Genomic DNA, 20,658 nt, shown 5'->3' with positions numbered 1-20,658 from the left:
CTCATTTTCACTGGGGCCACATTGGCCCCACATTTGCCTTCAAAGGGCTGAAATAATTTTAGGACTATATGAAAGTGCCTACTCCTTAACTGTTAAGGAGCTGAAATTACATTCAACCCTTCAAAGGCACCCGCGAGGCTGATGTGTCCCCGGTGAAAATGAGTTTGACATCCCTGTCGTAGGCTGTTGGGATGATAAAATGAGATAGTCCATGTGTCAACCTAAGCACACGGCAGCATGGAGCAAGTATGCAGCGAGCATAAGCTGTTATTAAAACTTTAAATGTGCAGCAGTTTAATGAGACTCTCCTAAGCCCAACACCAGAAACAGCCACCCCGCCCCACTCAAGTTCTCTGCCACTGCACAGGCTCAGAGCTGGGTCCTCGGGCCACCAGTGGGCTTGGGAATCGCCTGGGGCACTTGTAAGATGCAGGCTTCTGGACTGCACCTCAGATCGGGTAAACCAGCATCTCTGTGGGGGGTGCCCAGGGTGAGCACCTCCTACAGGCACCACAGGAATTCTAGGGAAGTGGTCCCAGGACACCACACCTTCTAGAAACAGGCTTGCAAGGTTTACCTCTTTCTAATGGTTAAAGCCGATCTGGCCTCCGTCCTTCCTTCCCAGTGTCCTGCAGGCGATTCGGAAAACCATCTGTGACTGGGAGGGGGGCCGAGAGCCCCCCAATGACCCGTGCTTGAGAGGAGAGAAGGATCCCAAAGGTGGATTTGACATCAAGGTGCCCCGGCGTGCCGTGGGGCCCTCCAGCACACAGGTAAGCGGCTCCGGGCACAGGCCAGCGCGGCTGACGCACAGGCCAGCCAGGCCATGGTAGGTCATCCTGGCTGGGCCACGGAGCACAGGGACTGGGGGTCCTCAGGCAGCGGGGGCAGGGTCAAGCGGCTGCTCCGGTCTTATTCTACTACCTTGTTTTGATCCAGGAGGGAGGACCGCTGGTTTAAGATTCAGGAGACCTGGATTCTCATCCTAGATACCTGTGTGACCTTGGGCACGTTAGATATGCTCTTTGTGCCTCAGTTGTCTAATCTGGCAAATGGGGGTAATACCCAGACTGGTTCCAAAGGGTAGGAGGAGTTTAAAGTAGAATCTGTATGCATCCACCCTGCCCCTCTTTAATGAACTCTGCCCCTTCCCCTGCAGTGGCATCCTAGCTTGGGAATTCACAAGTTCTGCCTCTGATTTGCTGTGTGATCTTGGGGAAGTGCCTTCACCTCTCCGAGCTCTGATTATCTTCACCATTAAATGAAAACTTTGTAGGAGATCATGGTACTGATAAAATACCCCCCTTTTAATCCCTCTTTGCCCCTCAAAGCACAAGTTTTGAAAGCCCATGACCCCTTAAAGAAAGTCTAGTAATCCAAGCTCTTCCAAGTTTCCAACTGGAGCTTCTGACCAGCAACAGATTGCCTATGGCTCATTCAAAACCATTGTAAGATTACAGGAAACAATGAAAGAATCTGAGCATTGTAGTAAGATCTTTGCCACCTACTTAAGGGCTAAAAGCTTCTGGTGGGCTTTTTGAAGTATTGGGGGAAAGCTTGCAACTCCATTGCTGCCTTTAAAGGTCTTACGGGCCCAGAAGCCCTGGGCTGGGACTCCTGCTTCGCTTGACCTTTAAGCCTCTCTCCATGTACCTGAGTTCCTGAACCATCTGAGATGAGCCGCCTGAGGCCACCCCTGACCCTTCTCACTGTGTGTGCGTCTGTGTCTGGGCAGGTGTACGGGAAGGAGGGACGGGGCAAGGTGTGTTCTCAGCACTGTCATCCTTAATGCCCCCCGGCGTCACACCTGTGGGCTGGTTTGCCCTGATCTTGCCTGCTGGTTGTGGAATGTCCCGAGGAAGCTTCTACAGACAGTTCAGGGCAGTGTTAGGGTCCAGAGACCTTTCTAGCCCAGAATGCCTGCGGTGGGGCTGAGCAGGGCTTCGGGCATTTCTCTAAGTCCTAAGACATGAGTATGGGAGAGACAGACAAGGCACAAGAGAAACTGGGAAGGAGAGGGGTTGTGCTGGAGGCAGAAAGAGGAGAGGAGAGAGGACAGAGAGAGAGACACAGAGAGAGAGGAGGAGGAGGACTATTTACAGACAAACGAAGGGTGAATGTCACCAGCAATCAGCACCCCCAGCACCACCAGGTCATGTCAGATGGCACAGATGCATTTAATAAGCTCCTAGACAGTCAGACCTAAAAGAACCCTTAGAGACAAACTAGTCCCAGGCCCCACCCCCTACTTTACAGATGGGAAAACTGAGGTCCAGAGAGGGAAAGTGACTTGTCCAAGCCACAAGGTGAGTGACAGGTTGAGGTGGGACAAGAACCAGGTCTCCTGACTCCCACCCCAGGGCTCTGCCGGAGCCTTGGGAGCACAGCAGATGCGGGACCCTGGCCCCGCTGGGATGGGGGCTGTGCTGGTGAGGGCAAGGCTTTGTTCAATACGAGTAGGCGGGAAAAGAGTTCCCCCTCTCAAGGACAAAAGGGATTTTCAGGTAGAATTTGATACAAATAACCAACACCTACCCGGAGCGACGTAATCCTTTTCCGAGGCCTCCCAAGGCCGTCATTAGAACAGTGCTTCCGATTGCCAGCGATGATAGATACGCCCGCTGCCAGGGCTGCGGAGGGTGGATGGCGCATCGCTCCTTTCTGTGGCCGTGCTGCCCCGCCCGGTGCCGGGCACAAGGCGGGTGAGAGCCGAGCGGAGGCCCAGAGGCAGCAAGGACGGACGCGGTGGCTGAGGGAGGTTGGAGCGTCGCAGAGGCGGTCAGCAAGTGGCCCCGAGCAGTCGTGACGGCTTTCCCACCGTATGCAATACCTCTTGCTTTTCTCTCTCTCTCTCTTTTCTCTCTCTCCCTCTTCCCTGTCTCTCCTGCCCTCCCATTCCCTCCTCCTCTCTCCTACCTATGTCTTAGGCCTGCCAGTGGTCCCCGAGGGCTTTGTTTCACCCCACTGGTGGCACACACGGCCGAAGAGGCTGCCGATCCCTGGTATCACACCGCCTGGCGGGGTTGGTTTGGGTGCACCTCTCCAGGAGGCAGCAGGAATGGACTAGCCTGGCTCCTCGAGGCCCCCTCCAGCCCTAAGATTCAAAGACAGATGATGTGGAGAGATCTAGATTAGCCCTTGTACCCTTTGCTCTTAAGGTCCTCTGTAGGAGGGAGCTAATTGTCTAGTAGGCTCCTGTGTAAGTACCGATCTTCACGCGCTTTCCGCCCAGGATCTCGGCAGGCTGCGCCATGCAGCTGATGCCACCAGAGGGCAAAATTCCTCAGGAACCGGGTTTCGAAACGCTGAGGGTCAGACGCTTGAGGTGGTGGGGGGCTTGCTCGGATCATACGCCATGTCACAGCTTTTCAAAATGTTAGCACTGAAAGGGGGGGGGGTTGAGAAATTATCTGGCACAATTCCTCCCTGTTAACAGATAAGAAAACTAAGGCCCAGAGTGGGACTTGGTTGCCCAAGGTCACACAGCAAGTCGGTGGCAGTGCCTGGCCTTGACCCCCTAGTCTTTTGACTGTCAGTCTCGTGCTCTAGCCAAGGTGCCACGGTGCTATCCAGGAGGGCGGGGGCCGGGGGGGAGGGATTCCAGGGTGGGGTGAAATGAGGTTCTCCTCTGATGCCCATGCCCTTCGCCGACCAGGGCAGGAGCCTGGGCCTTGAAGGACCTGGTTTTACCAGGACCACCTGCCCAGGGATGCCGCAGGCCCCAGACAGACTGCCTTCCTGGGCTGGCTAGTCTCCCTCTTGAAAGTTTACATGTTCCAAATTTGCTTCTCCATTCCTACAATTGGTGCTTCTTAAGACAAAGCTTTTAAAGGGCAGGCATCTACAGAAGGAAAATATGTATGTTCACAAATGCAGCACAAAGCAGCCTCCCCCCGCTCCGCCCCCGATGGATGGACAGCCCCTGACCTGCCTGTCTTTCTTTTTCAAGCTGTACATGGTGCGGACCATGCTCGAATCGCTCATCGCGGACAAGAGCGGCTCCAAGAAGACCCTGAGGAGCAGCCTTGACGGCCCCATTGTCCTCGCCATAGAGGACTTCCACAAGCAGTCCTTCTTCTTCACGCACCTGCTCAACATCAGCGGTGAGCCGCGGTGTCTGGGGGCGGGGCGGGGGGCGGGGCTTCCTGGCCCCAGAGCCACTAAGCTGTCAGGCCAAAAGTTGCCGGGGAAACTCGATCACGGGCCCCAGGGGGCGCATTTTGCCACCAAGGAGAAAATACACACTTTCTGATGGACCCTGGGACCTAGGAAAGGCCAGGCTCAGTCCAGCTAATCTGACTTAGCTGGAAATACCTGTCTGGCAGACATTTGTGGCTAATCTGTCATGAAGCCCTTAGTAGAGGGGGATCAGAAACGGCAGTGCGCTCAGACACGCCTAGGACTGGGGCGGTGTTTCGCTTCTAAGCAGCAGCTCTGAGCCGATGACTGCTTGTTGCCCTTCGCAAAGGAGGCTGCACCCCCATCCTGTGTGCCCCACTTTTCCCCTGTTGGCAGGATGCGTGCACAGGTGTGACAGGGCAGAATAGGTGAGTAGTGTCCCAGGGTCCTGTCAGTATTGAAGGGAGATCTTAACCAATAGTCTGAAGTTCTTCATGGAGCGCAGCCTAGGAGGGGCCTTCAAGGCCTCTGAGCAGTGAGTTCAGCATTCCTACGTACTGGGGGTCACAGAGCTGCAGTCCCGTTAAAAACGGACACCTGGAGACCTGTCTTGACACTTTGAACGCAAGTATTTTCAGGATGACTTTGTGGAGGTGGTGACAGAAATTGCAGGGGCCCCAAAAGTTCTAACACATCACCACCTCCTTCCCCACACCTTCCCCAGGTATTGTCACTGTCTCTGAGGTGTAACAAACCCTGCCTTCTAAATAGACATAGCCTGGCATTCAAGTTCAAGACAGCAGGGTCTACTGATAGGTCATACTCACGAGGACCAGCCATGTACCTCGCCCCATCATAAGGATAACAGTAAAAAGTCATAAAAACAATAAGCTCACAGGTCCTTTGCTGCTGCCCCGGTAACCCGAGGCTCTCTCCCTCATGCTTCCCAGAAGCCCTGCAGCAGTGCTGTGACCTCTCCCAGCTCTGGTTCCGCGAGTTCTTCCTGGAGTTGACCATGGGCCGGCGAATCCAGTTTCCTATTGAGATGTCCATGCCCTGGATCCTAACAGACCACATCCTGGAAACCAAAGAGCCCTCCATGATGGAGTAAGACACAGGGCCGGGCCAGCAGGAGGTGCCTGGGGTGCAGCTGGAGGCTCGTCGCCAGTGAGCTCTGTTTTCTCCAGAACTTTCCAGATGAGGCATTGTGCTCAGCCAAGGATCTGGTCACACCGGCTTTGGCTGAGCCTTGCAGATAGGTTCAAAACCTACCAGCCCTTCTGATGTTTTTAGTCTTCTAACAGTCAGCTGGGGAAAACAATCACTCCTGGAGATCAGGAAGCTGACTCACTTTTTTCAGGCCTTGGGTATATTAGCATCTGTCCTTCTCATTTCTGTGGGCAGGTCATACAGTAAGTTTTCCTAAGTAGAGGCTGGAAACGTGGAATGCTGGGAGGTTATCTTTTCCGTTCCCTGAACTCGCTCATCTTTTCATCTGGACTTTCATGTTTCCCAAGCAGGTATACGTCCGCCTGCCATGAGAGAGATGGTTAGTAAGCTGCCATTGTTTTCTCCTCTTTAGGTACGTCCTCTACCCATTGGATCTGTACAACGACAGCGCCTACTATGCGCTGACCAAGTTCAAAAAGCAGTTCCTGTATGATGAGATCGAGGCCGAGGCAAGTGACGTGCTTCTCCTTTTGTTCCTTTAATTTTGTTCTGAGAGTCTGGACCTTCCGCATCTTTAGCTGTTGGCACAAAGTGGGGTGTCTTAGTCCATTCAGGTTGTAACAAAATATCACAGATTGGGTGGCTTATAAACAACAGATACTTATTTCTCACTGTTCTGGAGGCTGGAAGTCTGAAATCGGGGTGCCAAATGTGCCAGCATTTTGGGGTGAGGGTGCTCTTCTGGGTCACAGACTTCTGTGTCACCCATGGTGGAAGGGACAAGGGAGCTCTGGGGGTCTCTTTGATAAGGACACTAATCCCACTCCCAAGGTCTCCACCCTTATGACCTCATTGCCTACCATCACCTTTGGGGGTCAGGATCTCAACATGTGAAATTGGGGGGGACCACAGCATGGGGGATCAATGACTTATTCTGGGGAGTGCTCCCCCAAGGGACCTAGACTGGGATGATGGTTCTTCTTTTTCAAACGTTTAAGGGATGGCAAATGGTAGAACTGCTTGGGCAGAATTAGTTTTCTAATGGGTCTTTCATGGTTTGATTACTTGGCTGACAGTAACAACAGTAATACACCTATCAATGACTATATACTTACCATTTGCTAGGTACAGCGTATGCACTGTACAAACATTTTAATAATCCTGGCCACAATATAATGAAGTGCATGCCACTATCTGTTTGGCAGGCAACAAATCAGAGACTTAAAGTGGGTCAAGTGTGTCATCCCAAGGTCACAGAGTCTCCGTCTAGTACTGAGTGGGCTGAAATATCGTCATGCTCTCGGCTATTCAGCTGTTTACTAGAGAGTCACTCAATGGCTTTATTTCTGTAATGGTCAGGATAAGCTGGGTTGCGATTAAGTAACAACCAACCCCAGATTCTTAGTAGCTTGAAACCGAAGGTTTGTGTCTGCATTTGGTTGGCTGGAGGCTCCATTCCATGTGGTCTTCAATCTGGGACCCACCTGGCATATTCATTTACTAGTTGCCTCGGGGGGTGGAGGGGGGAGGGTCGGGGTGAATCCCACACTCTGATACTTAAAGCTGCCACATGAAAGTGAGACATCACTGGTCACAGCAACTCACCTGGCTACGCCTCCTTTCAGAGAGGAGCAAGGACGCGCAGTCCTGCCAGGAGCGGGAACAGGAGATCAAGGGCACTGACAGCTCAGTTTTGTCTTCCGGAATCTGGAATGATAGTCACTGTTCTCTTAAGTTCCTGGGGCTATAGAAACATAGAACGAGGCCAATTAGGTAAAACCATCATACAACTATAAGGCGTTCTTATTTATAAAGGGAAGCCATGACTGTTTTAAGATAAGCATTACTACTAAATGCATTTGAAAGCTTGTGTGTTGCAAAGAGAAGGTACTGAAGATCTTGCTTTCTCTCTGCGTCCTCCCATTTCCCTGGGGGTTGAAATGGAGGGCGAACCTATCCTCAGTGTTTCCTGACCCTTTCTCTTCCCATATCCCCAGACTCCATTCCCCACCATGAAGGGTCTCTTGGATATGTGTGGGGTTCCCCAAGCTTCGTCTCCTGCCCCTGAACAATGGCCCCTGGCCAGGCCTAGGAGTGCACGTACCTGCAGAATAGTTTGCCCTTGGGGGTGAACCCAGGGAAGGGAGCACACAGGGCTTAGAAGGGGCTTGGGCCCTTGGGGCAAGGGCACTCAAAGCTGGTTCTACAAGAGGGTCATGGGGTATGAGTGGGCACACCCACCTGGACCCTGCAGGCTCTTTGCCTAGCGAAGACCCAATGCCCTTGAAGTTCAAAGTCCAGGGCAGTGACCTTGGTTGCCCACCTATGAAGACAGCACTACATATGCCACTGTTTTTGTGTTCAGAATAACATCTGGAGTGTAAAGCAAAAGGTATGAGAGCTCATTGAATTAAAGAGTTAACCACCTAGAGCTGAGAATTTGGTAAGAAAAGAGTCAAGGATTAATCATCAAAATACGATCGGTTTCCTTTGACATCATACTGCCACCCTGCTTCAGCCACCGCCCCGCCTCTGTGAAGTCCACGAGCAATTTCCTGCTCTTACCATGTGGGAGGATTGGATTGGATCCTCTGGGTCTGATGTGCACTTTCTTCCTGCCTGAGCAGCACTGGTGCCAGGAAACACTGAAATAGCAAGATAGTCCCTTGTCCATTAAAAATTGAATGTTTTTAAGCAGTATATATATTTAAATGTTTTAAATGTCTAATGACCATCTACCTCTTTATTTGCAAAGTGAGGTTAAAATGAAGGGGAAAGACAAGAACATCTATCACAAGAAGTGGCCAGGGCAGGCGGACAGGAGCAATAACAGCATATGAAGACCTACCTACCTGTTGGTGTCCTCCTGGGCTGGCCCCTTGTGACATGGAGGAGGGGGCCAGTGGGGAGGGCAGTTCCTCAACAACTTTTTGAGCTTTGCCTTCTCTGGGCCTCACTGAAGACCTTGAGAGCAAGGGATCAGATTTCCCAACTTAACTTGGCTGCAGAATCTTGTTTTTTTTTTTTTCCTTTAAAGCCTCCTGCCCTACTACACACTTTAGGTGGTCCTCCCCAGCTGCCCTCTGAGTTGCCCACGTTTCTGAGATAGAGCTGGCCAGGCACCACTGACAATTCCTGCTTCCTCTCCGCCAGGTGAACCTGTGTTTTGATCAGTTTGTCTACAAGCTGGCAGACCAGATCTTCGCTTACTACAAAGCCATGGCTGGCAGGTATGAGAGCCTGGGGTTTTCCTCTTGCAAAACTTCCCCTCTTTATCATGGGAGGAAGTCTAAATGATTCCATGGGCCTGGGCTGGCTGCTAGAATACAGGAGAGGAGAACAGGTTTGGGGCTGGACCTCCTGGGGAAGACAGACATTAGTAAACACCAATGCATGCATGGTGACAAGGGAGGGTGCATGGTGACAAGGGAGGGTACATGCTCCCTGTGAATGAAAAGTTCATGGGAATGTGACTCTATGTGACAGTTAAACCTGAACCAGTCTTTGGGGTAGGGAACAGGAAANTTTCCCAACTTAACTTGGCTGCAGAATCTTGTTTTTTTTTTTTTCCTTTAAAGCCTCCTGCCCTACTACACACTTTAGGTGGTCCTCCCCAGCTGCCCTCTGAGTTGCCCACGTTTCTGAGATAGAGCTGGCCAGGCACCACTGACAATTCCTGCTTCCTCTCCGCCAGGTGAACCTGTGTTTTGATCAGTTTGTCTACAAGCTGGCGGACCAGATCTTTGCTTACTACAAAGCCATGGCTGGCAGGTATGAGAGCCTGGGGTTTTCCTCTTGCAGAACTTCCCCTCTTTATCATGGGAGGAAGTCTGAATGATTCCATGGGCCTGGACTGGCTGCTAGAATACAGGAGAGGAGAAAAGGTTTGGGGCTGGGCCTCCTGGGGAAGACAGGCATTAGTAAACACCAATGCATGCGTGGTGACAAGGGAGGGTACATGCTCCCTGTGACTGAAAAGTTCATGGGAATGTGAGTCTCTGTGACAGTTAAACCTGAACCAGTCTTTGGGGTAGGGAACTGGAAAGGCTGTCCCGAGAAAGGAACATTTGAGTGCATTTCTGAAGGTGATAGGAGTTAAGTAAAACTAGGTGAAGGAGGAGACAAGAAAATGTAGGGAAGAGGAACTACCTGTGCATAGTCCCGTGTGGTAGAAGTATAATAATAATAGTAATAACAATAATAATAATAGTAATAGCATGCCAGATACCACATGATGCCACCTATATGTGGGATCTGAAAAACAAAACACCTAAAATAAAAACAGAAACAAATTCATAGACATAGAGAACAAAGTAATGGTTGCCGGTGGGGAGGGGCAGATGGATGGGTGACAAGGGTGAAGTTTAATAAGAAGTACACACTTCCAGTGATAAAGTAAATAAGCCACAAAGAGGTAGTGTGCAGTGTAGGGAATATAGTCAATAATATCATAATAACTTTAGACGGTGACAGATAATTATTAGACTGACCATGACGACCATTTCTTAAGGGACCTAAATGTCAGATCACTATGTTGTACACCTGAAACTAATATATTGTATGCCTTACTTGAAAAGTCCAAAAAAATAACAATAGCAGGCCTACCCCTGAGGAGTGTTGAGAGGGGATCAGTGTGGATTAGAACGCGTACGGGTCCCTTCGCAGACCACAAGACCGGCAGGCAGGCTGCGTGACAAAGCTGGAGGGGGGCTGGAAGTGTCAGAAAGCCCAGCAGACAGAGAATGGCCCAGATCAGAGCCCCCCAGTAGAAACACATGGCACATTAAGTGTGTGAGCCACAAATGTCCTTTTACAATTTCGGTGGCCATATTTAGAAAAGGGAAAAAAAGGTAAAATTAATTTTAACAATATATTGTATGTGATCATGTAACCCAATATCTGTAAAGTACTATAATTTCAACATGGAACAATGAAAAATTACTAACAAGATAGTTTTCTTTTTTTCCCCCCCTAGGTCTTCACCCTGTAGTGTGTATTTGACCCTGAGAATGCATGTGCACTTGGGCCCCCCGCGTCTCAGGTGCCCGTAGCTCGTGTGGTGGGCGGCTGCTCCCTGTGCTGGAGAGTGTGGATTTAGATTATGTCACTTTCCTGCTTCCTGGCTTCTTCCTAGGGACTTCCAGTTACGTCTAGAAAACATCTAACCTCTTTACTGTGGCCTGCGTGGTCCCGTGTGATCTGGCCCCTAGACCGAACTTTATCCATTCCTTTTTGTACCAGGATCTCGGCCCCGCCCTGCCCCATCTCCACCCTGGCATCTTCCCTTCTCTCCAGCCCCCCGGTGCCCAAGAGAGTCTGCCCCAGATCTTGCCGGTTTTAGCATCTAGGTCTCCGTCCAAGAAGTCCTCTCCAGAGAGCCTTCCCCTGACCCCCTAACACCAGAGGGTCCTGTCCTGTTCTTTGCAGAGCGCCGGTTACTTTGTAGTCTGTGTGTCAGTGTGAAGGACAGTAACGGTGCATGTGACTCACAGCCTCGTTGTGAGACGGAAAGTGACTGCGTGATCGTGTGTGCGCACCCGGTGATGATGAACACTGGGCAGGTGTGCGCTCTTTTCGGTTGCCCGATTCCCCTGCTTTGGTTTACAGTGTCAGTCTCTCTTCACCACAACATGGGCTTCACGAGGACGTGCACTTTGTGTTCCTAGTGCTTAGAACGTGTCCTGCTGGGGACATTCCGTCCTCAGAAAGGCTATGGGATGTGCAAAACATGCACTCATTCGCTTTTATTTTTATTGCGTAAATTTTTGGTAAATGAATACAAGGGGAAAGCAGCTGAACTTCTGTGTTGCCAGTCTTTCCCTTAGAAAGGCTGTTTCCCATATTGAGCTCTGGCAGTTGAAAAGAAATTTGAAGAATTTTGCTTTCAAACAGAAAAAACTTACATTTAAAATACGTAAGATGGGGCCTCATGGGTGGATCCGAGTCTAACGTGGGCATGGCCAAGCAGCGGAAATCTGTTCACGGTCACATTTGCTGACCTTGCTCCCCTTCTCCCCTTCCAGTGTGCTGCTGGATAAACGCTTCCGGGCTGAGTGTAAGAACTACGGTGTCATCATCCCGTACCCGCCGTCCAACCGCTACGAGACGCTGCTGAAACAGAGACACGTGCAGGTAACGAGGAAAGGCAGCCATGAGGAAGTGGCCCCGGGGCGGGCGAGAGCCGCTGAGCAGTGAGCATGGGCACCAGAAGCCAGGGCTGTCTGTCGTCTGCCCCACACGTCTCCCTGCGTGGATGTCTGAGCGCCATCCTGGCACAGCCTCCGAGTCAAAAGCAAGAAGAAGGCATTGGGCTTCCTCTGGTGCGGGTTCTAGGCTTCTCAGCCCATCTGCAGCTCACCTCTGGGGAGCAGTGGCCTCGGAGCTTGTGTCTTCCCCTCATAAGCTGCAGCTTTGCCTGGGACAGCTGCTCTGAAATCGGGCCCCGAACAGGCTAAGGCAAGGAGAGCTCCTCGGGCCTTCCAAACAAAGAGTGTCAGACTAAACACAGGGCAGAAACTATAATTTGTATTTGTGGAGTTGGTTTCTGTTAACATTTGGCCCCAGATGGAGGGAAAATGCTGTCAGGAGCTCAGAAATATATCCTTGCTTGAAAGTGTCAACGGAACCAGGCAGGCAGAGCAAGAGATGCTGCGCCAGCAGCCTGCGCCCTCCTCCGGCGCCCTGCTGGCGGCCCAGCGGTGGTGTGAGATGGCTTTTACGCCGTGACCTCCAGGTGCTTATTACGTGGCCCGCAGTGCTTGTGGGAAAGACGCAGGCAAAGGAGGGCAGAGGCTCCACTGAGAAGATGCTGTAGGTGAGGATGAGGGGGTCACCCTGGGAGCCCTGGGCGTTCCCACTGCTGTGAGAAATCCCAGCGAAATGCAGGGGCTCACTGCTTTTCCATCAGCCTCTCAGAAAACGATGACTGTCGCTTACCGAAGCAGCCAGAATCAGCCACAGGATACTCAACACTGAGGGCTTCGTGGGTGCACAAGGTGGCTTTAAGGGGGCCCTCGGCGGGTGGTAGAAAATTCGCTCCTAGAAGACAAATAGAAAAAAATGAAACAGCTGAGAATAATCCTTGGGCGCCCAGCAAAGTCCAGTGCACACAGCAGGTAGTCAGTAAATATTTACTGCTATCTGCATAGCATCTGCAATAATGCCCATGTGTTCCCCCCGTGGAAGCGACATTTTCCATTCTGTCACCCGCCCTTCATCCCCTTGCTTTTAAATCCATCCCCACAAAGGCAAGCAGTAGGTCCTTGCTGAGGAGGTGGCTACTCCCGGGTGCCTATGAACTGGGGCACAGGGCGGACTGACTCAGGGAGAACCACAGGGCCTACTGGGGAATGCTGGCCTCCCGCAGGGTGCCAGAGCCTCTCCTGGGCCCCATCCTACAGTCTGAACAAGTTGTATTTTTCCTCAACACTTCACATTTCAAAACTACAGGAAACTTGAAAGAATAACCCACTGAGCACACATGTACTCTATAAACAGATTCATGATTATGAATGTCTTACCACATCTGCTTCGCTTTCTCCTTCTCACGTGCATTTTCTCTCTCACAAACACAACAGATGTATAAAATATATTTATATAATCCAAGTTTCTGTTCGTGGGTTACGCTTAGTGGTCACATGCCTGTGCACACCTTAGGCAACTCTTCTCTCTCTGCCTTCCACCCAGCTCCTGGGGAGATCAATCGACTTGAACAGACTCATTACTCAGCGCATCTCCGCTGCCATGTATAAGTCCTTGGACCAGGCCATCAGCCGCTTTGAGAGTGAGGACCTGACCTCCATTGTGGTAAGGAACGGGAGCTCTGGGATTTCTGGTGGACGTTGTTGTGAGCCTAGTACCAGGCCAGTTAAGGAGAAGCAATGAGTCTCTTTCCTTTCTGAGTGGAGCGGGAAGAGTAGATTCATGAATGAGAATAATCTTACCCTCCCAATTGCCAGGAGGGCGGGAGTGGAGGAGAGGGGCCTTGAAATCTCTCCAGAGGGCCAACCCAGGGATACATGCTGTCCTTTAGGATTCTGCAGATCCAAGTGAGTAGGAGAGAGGTCTGCTGAAGCTAGGGAAAGATGCACAACAGCGTCGGCCTCGTGGGCGTCCTGAGGCCCAGGGCCCAGAGAGCTCTGTGCTGGCTTCAGTGCTCTGCTGTCACCATCTTAAAATTCTTGATAACTTTTAAATTCTCACCCGAGGATATGTTTTATTGATTTTGGAGAAGGGGGAGAGAGAGAAAAACACCAATCAGTTGCCTCCCACATGTGGCCCAACAGGGGATCGAATCTGCAACCTTGGTATGTACCCTGACCAGGGATTGAACTCACAGTCTTTTGGTGTAGGGGACGATGCTCCAACCAACTGAGCCACCTAGCCAGGAAAAAATTCTTAATGATTTTTAAATGAGGGTCCCACATTTTCATTTTGCAAGGGGACCTGCAAATTATATAGTCCATTCTGATGGACAGGCATGGACCTGCCTTCTTCTCCTATTAGACAGTGCTTGAACTTCTCTGATGATTTTCTTTCTCCAAGAATTAGATAAACTTGATTCATCAGTCTTTAAGTGGACCAAAGGAAGACTGGAATGCTTTCAGAAGCAGAAGAATAGAAGGAATGAGGGAACTAAAATGTCGCCATTAGATCACCACAGGGGTCATTGCTGCTGGCAAGATCCAGCCAGGAATGCTAAAATTAGTGGGCAGAACTTCGAGAAGAATATCGTGTGATCCCTCCTTTTAGGATATTCCTAGAGCAGCCAGATTTGGGGAGACAAAAAGTGGGGTGGCGGTCTCAGGGAGAGAGCGTTGGTGTTCAGTGGGTGCAGAGTTCCCGCTGAGGACGAGGGAGAAGTCCTGGAGACGGGCGGTGTCGTTGGTGGTGCCGCGCGTGAAGGTGCTGACTTCCACAGGCCTGTGCCTTTGAGCATGATTGGAATGGTGAACTTTACAGCATGTATTATTTTCCCACCATAAAAGGTTCCCCAGAAACCTTTGGGAAAAAATAGGATACTTGCATCATATCAAATGATCCCTTCAAGACATTTGTTACTTCCAAATAGAAGATCAGTGACTTTGCAATGGGGACAATTTGGCAGACACCAGGTTTTCAAAGGTTAACACCACCGGTCATAGTTCGATAGAGTCATGTGTCCCTGGTATGTATTTTTCTATGGTATTCTTGCCAAAAGGCATAATCTCCATCTAATCATGAGAAAAAGCTCATAAACCCAAATCAATGACATTCCACAAACAAACAAAAAAAGCGAGCAGTACTTTCAAAAGCACCCAGATCTTGGAAGACAACAAAAGACTGACAGCTATTGGAGACTGGTAAAGACTAGAAGACAGGACAAGTAAATGCGACGTGAGAGCCTGGATTAATTCTGGAGCAGAAGAAAGGGCCTTGGTGGACAGACAGGTGAAATTGGAATGAGGCGTGTCGTTTAGTTGGTAGTATTGTACCAACGTTAACTTCCCGCTTCCGCTAATTATACAACGGCTATGTAAGATGTTAACATTGCTTACACAGGGTCAAGGCTTTGCAGGAACTCCGCTGTTTTCCATTTTGTGTTAGTCTGAAATCACTTCAAAATTAAAAGGATTTTTTTCAAGTGGACAAAGTAGTAAAAAAAAAAGTGATTAAGAAGTAAGGGCTCTAGAGTCAGGAAAGCTGCGGGCCCGTCCTGACCTTGCCACTCACTAGCTGGGTGACCTTGGCAGCTCATTCTCTTTTCTAAGCCTGTTCCCCTGTCTGCGCCATGGAGGAAATGTTAGAATTCACCTCACCGCCTTGTTGTAAGGATGAAGTGAGATACTGTCTGGGAAGAGCTTTGCACAGTTCATGACACTGAATAAATAATAGCCTATGAGGAAAGAGAAAACAGATGAGAAGGACATCGAAATTTGGAGCTGCAGCGAAGTGTTCTCAGGGTGAATTTTCAGCAACATTTCATAAGAGGACTTAACCCCACCACCCACCTAAGTCCTGGGTCACTGACTTGAAGAGACTGTAATATTGCTCACCTTCTTCTGGGAAATCTATTTTAAGAAACAGATTTTTTTTGTTGTTCATGCCAGAACGTTAGCAGTGATTATCTCCGAGCAGTGGGATTTTGTTTTCATCTTCTTTTTCTCTGCGCCTTGTAGTTTTCCACTAATGAATGAGCACAGCTTATGCGAAGGCTGGGTTGGGGTGTGTGGGGGCCGCCTCTCCCCACCCTTGAAAGGCACTGAATGTTCTTTGAGCTGAGAACAGCACCAAAGCACCGGGTGGAAGCCTGAGTTCGCCAGGTGAGGATGATGGCCCCCAGGAGAGTAACCATTTCCCAGGAAGCCCTCAAAGAGGAGACCCCAGGGACCGTCTCTCCTTTAGGGTCAGAAGACCCCCCACTCACCTTTGCTGAGAAGCTTCTGCCTCTTCTGAGAAACAAACCGAGGCGTGTGCTTCCCTCAGCCCCTCCCTCCCCCATAGAAACTCCATTCTGAGAAGGGGCGGCAGCGTGAGGCAGGGCTGGGAGGGCTGCAGAGACCCCTGGTCAGCTCCGGTCCCCGTCCCCGGCTGGGCACACAGGTCCTCTGAGGGATTGGGGGCCGAGGCTGAGAGCTGGCAGCCTGTGGCGTTCAGGCTGCAGAGCGCATTGGAAATTTCAAGCCAACACTTAACGTTTGGAGGAATTCGAGTCACACCACAGAAGCTCTGGCAGCGCCAGGCCAGCCGCCCCAGATGGTAACAGTGGCCTGGACGTTGCACTCAGCCGGGCTGCACGGCCTGTGGGTTCCCCCAAGCCCCTGGGACACTACATTTGTGTATTAGACCTCCTGGGTCTCACTGTGCCCGAGTTCAAGACCCCCAATCTTCTCACCTCCCCACGCCACAGAGCTGGTTAACAGTCACCTGTGGCTAACACTCAGGCTTTCTGGTTCCCCTTGAAGAGCTCTTTCCATTATTTCACAGAAATTGCCCAGGTAGGTGTTGTATTTCCTCAGTAAACCAACTTCACCATGGGATGCTGATATCCTCTCGAAGGTGCCTGGACCTCGCACGTGGCCCTTTAAACCCGCTGCACCTGGTGCACTGCCCGCTGCTGCATCCCTGCTGAGGGGAGAGCACAGAGACACACCCCCGTACTGCTGGTGGCAGGCCCAGGGGACCTCCACTTCCAGCCGCCCCCACGTCACAGAGCTGAGAACACTCCTGCGGTGTCCCTCGTCGACACTGACGCATCCGTGAGCCTGTTACAGGCACAGAACGTTAGGACAGAAATTGTTCCCTGGTTCCTTAGTTATCTTCCCTGGAACAGGACAATTCATTCATCTTAGAAATGAACTCATTAGCGTTTATTCCTTTTGTTATTGTTACCCATTCTAAGTGAATGTTTTGTAGAGGAGGAAAGGGAGGCTGGGCGGTTAAGGAATTTGCCCAAGGTCACCCAGGACGTACATGACAGGGTTTAGGATGCCAACCCAGATCTTCTGATTCCAGATCAGGTGTTTGGCCCCTGTGCACAGCCAGCTGTCGAGAGTAAAGAAGCCATGCTAAGAAAGCCCTTTGAAAAGTAAAGATGGTTTTACAACATAAAAGCAAAAGCACACTGGAAGGGCAGTTCACCAGAGTGTAGGGAGCCAGCCTGACGGGGTGGGGGGGGGGGTGGAGCTCAGTTGTCTGTGGTCACAGGAGGCAGCCCCGCACCAGGGACTCACTTTCATTCTCATCAGCCACCAGCACCCCTAACTTTGGTTGGGGGCCAGAGTGTGGTCACAGGGAGGCCGTGCTTCCAATCTTGGAGCTTTGCCACTCTGAAACTCAGATTCTCCGGCTCTACACTGGGGGCACAGAACTGGATCAAAGCTTGCAGACTTAAATTGCCACAGGGGCCAGACAGATAAGTGAGACAGGCTGGGCAGGAGGGAGTCCTGGGGTGGGTTGTCTGTGAGTGTCCCTGCCCAGAAAAAGGTCCACCAAATTGCAGTATCAGAATGGGGCTTCGTGAGAGCAGACCCTGCTGCTTCTCGAAAGAAGGTCAAAATCGGGACTTCAATTCTGGAACAGCAGCTGGAAGAATGAGATTTCAGTCATCATGCACCATGAAGTAGATGAGGGCAGAAACACAAGGTCCACTCTGCTTCTGTCTCCTGGCGCCCGGGGGGCTGGGCAGTGTCTTTGGAAAGCAAGTAGGCGCGCTTGTGCCCAGAGGGCAGTGGGCAGGGGATTTGGACATGGTTTGTGGTGCCCTTCCTGGGACGGGCATGCAGCCTCTCTCAGCAACATCTGGCCATTCCTCCCTCTCCTCAGGAGAAGGGAGCATGGTCATTTGCCACAGCCGGGGTCTGGGTCCCCATGTCGGCAGTTGGGAGGATGTGTGAGGGACTCTCCCCTGCGTGACAGGAACCAGTGAGGCTAAGTGGTATGTGAGTTCTCAGCGGCTGCGGGCTCTCTCTCCGGCCAGGAGCTGGAGTGGCTGTTGGAGATCAACCGGCTCACGCACCGGCTGCTGTGTAAGCACATGACCCTGGACAGCTTCGACGCCATGTTCCGGGAGGCCAATCACAACGTGTCCGCCCCCTACGGCCGAATCACCCTGCACGTCTTCTGGGAGCTGAACTTCGACTTCCTCCCCAACTACTGCTACAATGGGTCCACCAACCGGTAAGGGGGTCCCTGAGCAGAGGGGGCTGGGGTGCAGCCAGCTGCCTCCTCCAAACTAGGCCCAGCAAGGGTGTCAGCTTGCTCCTGCAGCGGACATCTCACAGAGCCCTTTCTGGGTGCAGGCTCCGTGCGGGAGGCAAGCAGACATTTTCCTGCCCCTTGGAGCCTTCAGGCTAGATGAAACAATTGCATGATTGATCGAGTGACTTATCACATGATACATGTACCACGATAAACAGTGACTGTGGAGATGGAAGGAAACCCGCAGAGCCAGGAGAGAGAACATCACCACCTGTACCAGTGCAGGAAGCGGTGCAAACCTCAAGAGAGGCTTCATCCTCTGAGGAAGTCTGCTTGAGCTGCAGTGCAGAGGCTGAGTGGGAATGAATACAGCAATGAGGCAGGAGAAGAGGGTTCTAGGCAGAGTTTCTAAGAAGCCAGGAAGCTGGTCGGGGGGAGCAGGTGGGATGGGGAACAGTACCAAGAGGTGACGTCAGGATGCAGGAGGAAGCAGGACCACACCTGTACACTGCTCCGTAGGCCACATCAAGATGGGGCACTTAGGAAACTCGAAACAGTTTAAGGAAGGGGGTGACATGATCAGATGGTACTCTGTGAGGACATCCACGTATGGGAACGCATATGTGCAGACAGGCATACACGTGTGGAGCGCACACACACACGTGATGAAGTGGAACACGTCTCCCACACGGTGCACACAGCCCTGGGCCAGGTACCAAGGTAACTTCACCCCATAACCTCTCAGAGGTTCCAACCCTGGTGGGAGAGGTATTCACATACAAAGTAAGTCCATAAGGAGGAGCAACACTGTGTGTACAGGTCCTCTGAGCATCCTCGGAGCCGGCACTAAGTGTGTGCCAAACGACCGGAAGGCCTGGGAGGAATCCACCAATGCCCTGAACCCATGCACTTAGCAAGATGCACTTCCTGTTCTCTGAAGACTTGGGACTTGTAACTTTCTTGGCCCACAAGCCACATCTAGTTCCTGACTATTTTTATGTAGCCCATGAGCTCAGAATTGTTTTGACATTTTTAAGTGGGGAAAAAGTCCACAGAAGAATTATAATTTGGTGGCGAGGGGAAATTATTTAAAATTCACAGGAACTCAGCCAGTGCTCATCCATCTACTACTGTTTACGGGCGCCTCCGTGCTACCAGCAGAGCTGGGTCTCCGCGAAAGAGGCCACCTGGTGGGCAAAGCTGGAAATATTGCCATCAGGGCAGGTACAGAGGGAGTTTGCAGAACCCTCCTCTTGAGAAACCAGCCCGAGGTTAGAGAGGTGGCGCCCTGGAGAAGGCCATGGCCGGGCCCAGCCCACTGTCCTGAGCAGCCACCAGCCCCAAATCCACCTGTGAGTCTGGACCGCAGTTTCCCCGTCTGTGCAGTAGTTGAATTGGGAGTGTGATAGAGAACTTGCTTCAGTGCCCTTACAGGCAGCCACCACCCGGTCAGGAAGGGCTCCCACCATATTGTGTCCCCTGAAGAGCGTGAGGACCCAATTCACTCCTGCCCCATCTCTTCTCCTAGTTTTGTCCGAACTGCCATTCCTTTCACCCAAGAACCGCAACGAGATAAACCCGCCAACGTCCAGCCTTATTACCTCTACGGGTCCAAGGTGAGTAGTCTTGCCCATGTTCTACTTCTAAGAGAACTAGGGAGCCAAAGCGGCTAGAAAAGTGTTCCCTGAATCAGAAAGGCAGGGTGTGGCGATAACGAGGCAGCAGTGAGGTACAGGCGGAAACAACTGTGTTTATTCATCTTTATTTGTTCACAACTAGCAAGGACAGGGGTGAACTCAGGCCCGGGGTTGGATCCTGTGCAGGAGCTTTGGGGGTGGGTAAGCGGGGCGTTGCATGCATGGGGTTTCTGGTCTTGGCGTCCCATTGCCTCCGGTTTCTCAGTTGATTCATTGTGGTATCGTCCTGTGATTCTGGGGTTTGTGCTCTATAACTATGAGGGATTTGCAGACAGGAAACGGTTAGGAAGGTGAAGCTTTGAAGGAAGTCCAGGTGACTGGAGCCGGAACTGAGAAGCCTATCTTCCGTCTGTGCTGCGCTGTTCACATGCACACAGCCTGGCACTAACTAACTGTCCTCCAAGATGCCTGTTCTAGACCTTCGGTCCCTACCATCCATTAAACAGACACTTATTAAGCACCCTCTGTAGCCCAGATACGGCTCTATTTTACAGGCTGGGGATATGTTAGACATTAAAACAGACATCACCCCTGCCCTCCTCACATTCCATTTCCACGCCCAGGGTGGCGACGGAAGCACTGTTTTCCAAGTCCCCTGGTCACATGGTGTAGGTAGGAGATTCACTTCTCACCCTGGGAAGGGGTCAGGGATGGGAGGACTAAAGAATGCCACTGAAATGATGAAATGGGTCAACAACAACAACACAAAAGCCAACCTTTCTCCTTGCGATTGAATAAAAATGGCCACCTTCAAGCCCATGTTCGCATGAACTTAGAAGAGGAGCCGACTGGATGAATAGAACACTCTTAGGAAAGGTATCCTCTGGGTCGGGAGCTCTCTGAGGAAGTGGGATGGACCAAGATGAGTTCCCACTAGTTGGCCCTAAAGGTGGGGCTTAGAAGGTCTTAGGATGAAGCCGGAAGAGGGCAGGCAGCTTCTCCAGAACGGCCGGTCTGGCCAGCACACCTTTCTCAAATCAGAGGACGCCTCCAG

The 20,658-nt window shown here is 51.4% G+C and overlaps 1 protein-coding gene across 4 annotated transcripts in view; it reads left to right on the top strand.

Moving 5' to 3' along the window:
* Positions 1-20,658, top strand: part of CYFIP2 (cytoplasmic FMR1 interacting protein 2) — a 107,550-nt gene that overhangs the window by 41,514 nt on the left and 45,378 nt on the right. For 3 of the 4 annotated variants that reach the window (XM_037044811.1, XM_037044813.1, XM_037044814.1), the window contains exons 15-23: positions 626-773; positions 3,950-4,103; positions 5,070-5,226; positions 5,702-5,798; positions 8,984-9,060; positions 11,313-11,421; positions 12,976-13,095; positions 17,747-17,946; positions 19,496-19,583. In XM_037044811.1, the coding sequence (XP_036900706.1) occupies positions 626-773; positions 3,950-4,103; positions 5,070-5,226; positions 5,702-5,798; positions 8,984-9,060; positions 11,313-11,421; positions 12,976-13,095; positions 17,747-17,946; positions 19,496-19,583 (1,150 nt within the window). Of the gene's footprint in view, positions 1-625; positions 774-3,949; positions 4,104-5,069; positions 5,227-5,701; positions 5,799-8,442; positions 8,520-8,983; positions 9,061-11,312; positions 11,422-12,975; positions 13,096-17,746; positions 17,947-19,495; positions 19,584-20,658 lie in introns of all 4 variants that reach the window. The other variant, XM_037044815.1, reaches the window with a different exon arrangement.

This window comes from Sturnira hondurensis, unplaced genomic scaffold (assembly GCF_014824575.4).
Source record: "Sturnira hondurensis isolate 20B ecotype Veracruz unplaced genomic scaffold, ASM1482457v3 Scaffold0004152, whole genome shotgun sequence".
NCBI lineage: Eukaryota > Metazoa > Chordata > Mammalia > Chiroptera > Phyllostomidae > Sturnira > Sturnira hondurensis.
The sequence above is the reverse complement of the archived record's forward strand: the minus strand, read 5'-3'. Positions and strand labels throughout refer to the sequence as shown.